Source organism: Hibiscus syriacus, unplaced genomic scaffold (assembly GCF_006381635.1).
Source record: "Hibiscus syriacus cultivar Baekdansim isolate YM2019G1 unplaced genomic scaffold, ASM638163v2 tig00116939_pilon, whole genome shotgun sequence".
NCBI lineage: Eukaryota > Viridiplantae > Streptophyta > Magnoliopsida > Malvales > Malvaceae > Hibiscus > Hibiscus syriacus.
In genome coordinates, this window is record NW_024063477.1 from 174,586 (window position 1) to 179,981 (window position 5,396).

Below are 5,396 nucleotides of genomic sequence, written 5' to 3' on the forward strand. Positions count from 1 at the left end.
AACTAAATGTATATGATCTACATGTAGTAGGGAAAAGTTGTAATGTGTTACCTGGGCTCCCAAATAACTTCAAACACCTTTTTGTTCAACCAAAGATCAACTTTTCCTTTCTTTGCTACTGGGAGGTTCACACAACTCTTCTATTAAACATGAGCCACCAAAAACATTTACAACACTAAAATGCTGAATACAAGTTGCTAAATAACAACTAATTACATGAAAATCAAGTAGAAATCATGGGAGGAAGCTCTTGGAGCTTAAACCCTCTCAAAACCCTATATAAACTCATTGTCACCATTGAAGATGATGGTAAGCTCATTTGGAGCTCATGATCCATAAATTATGATTATTACCTTGAAATCTCGTTTTGAAGAAGGAAATTGAAGGAAGATGAAGCCTTTGTCAAGTGCTTGCTAAGGGAGAAGAGAGAAGAAATATTATGAAATAGATGAAATGAAAAAGGTTAAGGGAATAATGAGGAACATAGGAAGGAAAAAGACTATTTTTCCTACAAAGTCCATGCCAAATCAACAGAGAATACCCTTTAGGTCAGCTATGTTTTTTCTCAATAAGAAAAGTACACACTAAGTCCTTATCCTTTCATCTTAAGCTTAATTTTTTTATTATTAAATTAGGTCATTTTTTATCAAATTAAACTCAAATTCGACCTAAGGAACCCCTATACTACAATTAACTTTTTCAAATAAATTTTGGATCAACGCTTAAATGTTGACGCAAAATTTTGATTCGTTACACCACCTAAATAATGGTTTGTTGTTGATAAGATTAAATGGATTATGACAATTATTGGCAATTCACCCATTTTTTATTTGAATAGAAAGTCGTAGCCGATTGTAGATGGTTGTTGGCCGATGTCTAAGTTCTTTGTCTCAACGAGGAGGTAAAACATAGAAGAGTTAATGTGAGATGATTTCATAAAGGTTTCATCCCATCTCTTAATCATGCTCGACAAATTTTATAATGGGTCTTTAGTGCTTGTGTTAGTTGTAGTGTCAGAATGGTCACATATAGGCTAGCATGTTAAATGGATACAATTATGTGGTAGTGGATTTTGTTCTGATAAGTCACGTGAGCTTGTCAGAAGTCATATCAAATAATTGTAGCTTCTTGAAGGATGTTAGCTATTCGAGATTCTTTTTTTCGGAGAGATTCTCTCTATGTTTTCCAGAGTTTCCTTAGGTGGTTGCAAGACAAATATGGTGTGCGAAAACTCTTTAGCGTTAGTATAACACTTGTCCCTCCTTAGTCAAAGAAATTCTATAAAATGACTCCCAAAACTTATCGTTTAAAGCGTTACAAGGCTTTAATGGTCATTTTTGGGAAAATGTCATAATTATTATTTATCGAATAATTCAGTGATTTAGATGTGTAGCATTGTATTTGGAACACTATAATGACGCGTTGTTTCAAACGTTGGAGACATATCTTTATGGGATACGTGCACGTGTCGTCGTGCAATTGGCGAGGCTTTGAAGGTGCGTATTATGATCGTTGAGAGTAGGCTGTAAATGAGACGAGACAGATCGTGAGCTATTCGAGATCGACTCGATCAAGGCTCGATAAATACTCGGATCGAATGGACTCGACTCGAGCTCGACTCGAGTTCTTAACGAGCTGAAACGAGCTACTCGATATTCGACTCGAAAAGCTCGTGAGCAGCTCGAAAATATAATATATTAAGATTTTATTTAAAAAAATAAATTAATAATAATATTAATATTTATGTATTGATTTTTTAAAAAAAATACAGTAAGATTTCATGTATTTAAGGTTCATGTTCGAGTTTGAGGCTTTAATCGAGTTAAGTTTAAGATTTTTTTTTCATTTCGAGCCTTTTCGAGCTGCTCACGAGCTTCAGTTCAGGATTTCGAGTTCGAGTCGAGCTTGAAAATTTTAAGCTCGCGAGTTTTCGAGTCGAGTCGAGCTCCATTTCAGAGTTTTCGATTCGAGTCGAGTCGAGCTCAACAATACTCGAGCTCGACTCGGCTCGTTTACACCCCTAGTTGAGAGACCACAACTATTATCTTATTTATTGGGTAAATTAGGGTACATTTTAACATTCATTTCTTTGTTTTGGTGCACCATCTTTATTGTGTTGAAGTTTTTGAGAAAGTTCATTTGCGGACGTAATAGAGATGGTTATTACCTTGAAAAGTAAAAGAGTTCGAACTATTGATATAATATATAGGTATCAGAGGAGGGCTCTGGTTGCAACGATGGAAAGATTCTCTCATACTAATAACGATGTCCGAGAGTCGACCATTGAGGCCTTGGTAGAATCCCTAATTTTAGGAGATTAGGGAAATGAGCGTGAAAGCAGTTTGGTTTGCATATCTTGAGAGATGAGGAAGCGAAACCTCCAGTGTTTTGAGGGTTTTTTCGAGAGAGGTCTGTCATTCGACTTCTGTAATCATACTAGAGAAACCTAAAAAGATTTTAAGAAATATTGTGAACCTTATATTTTGAACGAGACTGACTAATATAAATTCTTTTTCGAATCCCGACGTATGGATTTCCGCAAGAGATGACGTTATTATTGATTCATATGATTGTATTGATAATCCTCCTATTTAACTTTTGTATCCGTTGTTATAGTGATAAATATTTTGTACCCCATGCAATTGCAAATATCAAACTATCAAAAGGGAAGAAGAGAGGCAAAACGAAACCAATCCGAACTGAAATCGTACCCCCTTTTATTTGGGGCATTAATGGGCTGAGGCCCTATCCAGCCAAAATCCAAAGCTTCCCCCCTGGGGAAAGATATATATAGGCATAGCAAAATAATATCTTATCTACAATGTCGACGGCACAGATTTCATAACGTGTAATCCGAAGTACGGGCGGCAAGATGGCCAAGCCAAGCAGGTATCTTTACCTCCCATATAAATCATCTAATGCAAGCTCTTCTTAAACCCTCTTTTCCTCTATCTTCCTGGCTTTGCAGAAACAGGGGCTAAAAAGATAAGAAGCCATGTTGCAGCATCTGCTTCATCTCTCATGCTCCCATCTCTCGGACCCAAAACCTTATCTTTATCAAACTCAAAATCCATTTCACTTTCCCCCTCTTCTCTTTACCACGGGCTCCATTCAAAGCCTCTCTTTTATTCTCCTGTTCGAAGTTTTGTGCTTTTAACAAAAAAGTCTTTATCTTCTTCTAAGTTTGTTAGAAACGTTTCCGTTTCATCTGAATATGGTCATGGAGCGGGTTTATTGGGTAGTGATGACGAAGAGGCTACTAGTTTCTCCCCTGACTTGAAACTTTTTGTGGGTAATCTTCCTTTTAGTGTGGATAGTGCTCAGCTTGCCGGTTTGTTTGGAAGTGCTGGAAATGTTCAGATGGTTGAGGTACTTTCGTTGTTTTCTTTGTTTATACTAGAAATTCTCCAAGTTTATGTTTATTCATGTGCGACTTGCTTAATTTTCATCATGTTTCTGAATTGGTTGCTGAATGTTGAGCAAATTCAAGACTTTTCATGATATAATTAAAGCAGTATGTACTTTATTGCTGATATGTTAAATTATATTGTGCAAGAATTTTCCATTTTTTTTCAAATTCATTTCGAGATGAATATTGAATAATGAAAAGACATTTAGCCAGTTGAAGGACCATTGCATAAAATTGGTGATTTAATTGAGCATTCATTTGGATTGAAGGAGATATGGACCTTGTTGCATCACTTTAATCACTTGGGAAGTTAAGAAAGTAGATGCTCATTCGGTTTTGATGTGTTGAAATTATTTCTCTTGACAGGTGATTTATGACAAAGTAACTGGGAGAAGTAGGGGTTTTGGTTTTGTAACCATGTCTACAACTGAGGAAGTTGAAGCTGCTGCTCAGCAGTTCAATGGCTATGTAAGTCGTTTTTTGGGATCATAAAGTATGTTGAAAATGTAATTGCTTCGTTTACATGTTACTTAAATGAATGTGATTATCCTCTTCTGGTTTAGAGTACCTATCGATGATCCATCTGCATATATGTCATCTCTATAAGAGTTTTGAAGGTTGACATTTATGTTCTGGCCTTGGAACCTACTGTTGCAAATGAATTTGCAGCATAGAGGATGGGAAAATGAGTGTGCTTGAATTTTAATGTATTATCGAAATACTCCAGCAGCATTAAATTTGTACCCAGGTTATCATGGAATGTTCTTCTGTTTGTACTTACTGATTGCAGGAATTAGATGGGAGGGCATTGAGGGTCAACTCTGGACCACCGCCTCCTCGTAGGGAAGAATTTTCTCCGAGAGGGGCAAGAGGAGCTGCTACGATGGACACTTTGAATCGTGTATATGTTGGTAACCTTTCATGGGGTGTTGATGATTTAGCACTGGAGACCTTGTTTAGTGAGCAAGGCAAGGTTTTGGAAGCGAAAGTTGTATATGACAGGGAAAGTGGTAGATCGAGGGGTTTCGGATTTGTAACTTACAATTCTTCTGAAGAGGTGGACGGTGCCATTAAAACATTTGATGGAGTTGTAAGTTCATTCAGCTAATTTATGCTTTCTGTATCATTTGTTGGCTTTAACATGCTTGATTTTGTACAAAACAGCTACTTCTAGGCATCTAATAACATCATTAATGACTGTGACTCAAAACTTTTTTGATGTAGGAATTGGATGGCAGACCACTTCGAGTATCCGTGGCTGAGGCTAAGCCAAGGCGTCAGTTTTGAGTGTCACTGTTATGTACAGGTACTACTAATGCTGCAACTTTCCATCCTAAATCTTCCTATTTTTACATTTCATCCATGTACTTGGGGATCTTTAATTTTCAAAGTTCATTTTTTTTAATTTTGTTAAATGTGACTTTGATTAGGTTGCATTTATAAAAGTTGCTTTTTTTTAGATACACTGAAAACATGCAGCTGGAAGCCGGCAGCTGCTTCCTCTTTCACTCTGGGGAATCTGCAAACATGCTTCGTGTACCAGCTGCATTTGGATAGTAGGGTAATCTGTTATTTCTGACGCCGGTGCTTCGATTAGAAAGAGCCGATAACGAACTGATGATGTATTCATTGAAATATTTTGGTTATATGTTCAAAAGTATGATGAATTGAGTGAATGGCATGTGTGGCTTTATTTTGTTTATTCGAAGTGTGGGATTTGCAGGGCATAAATATGATATTGAAATATTTTGGTTATACGTTCGTTTTAGTTAGTTATGGTGATGCCAGGTTCATCCTTATTGTTATTATTATTATTTTAAAATTTATAATATTTCTAAACCATTTGCAATTTACATACATATTGTACTATTAAAATTTTAAATTTAAAAATATTTTAAAGTATTAAGAAAATGAATACTTTCATCTAAAATGATTTTATCTCTTAGTAGCATATGTTATTATTCTTTAAACATATTTTTAACGGAAT

The 5,396-nt window shown here is 35.9% G+C and overlaps 1 protein-coding gene across 1 annotated transcript; it reads left to right on the forward strand.

Moving 5' to 3' along the window:
• Window positions 1-2,919: 2,919 nt before the first annotated feature.
• On the forward strand, window positions 2,920-5,086 carry LOC120188187 (29 kDa ribonucleoprotein A, chloroplastic-like; the record flags this gene model as incomplete). Its single annotated transcript, XM_039191696.1, has 5 exons — window positions 2,920-3,369; window positions 3,776-3,877; window positions 4,200-4,499; window positions 4,634-4,715; window positions 4,870-5,086. Coding segments are annotated over 4 exons (915 nt in total), but the record flags the coding sequence as incomplete, so codon positions are not given.
• Window positions 5,087-5,396: the final 310 nt, after the last annotated feature.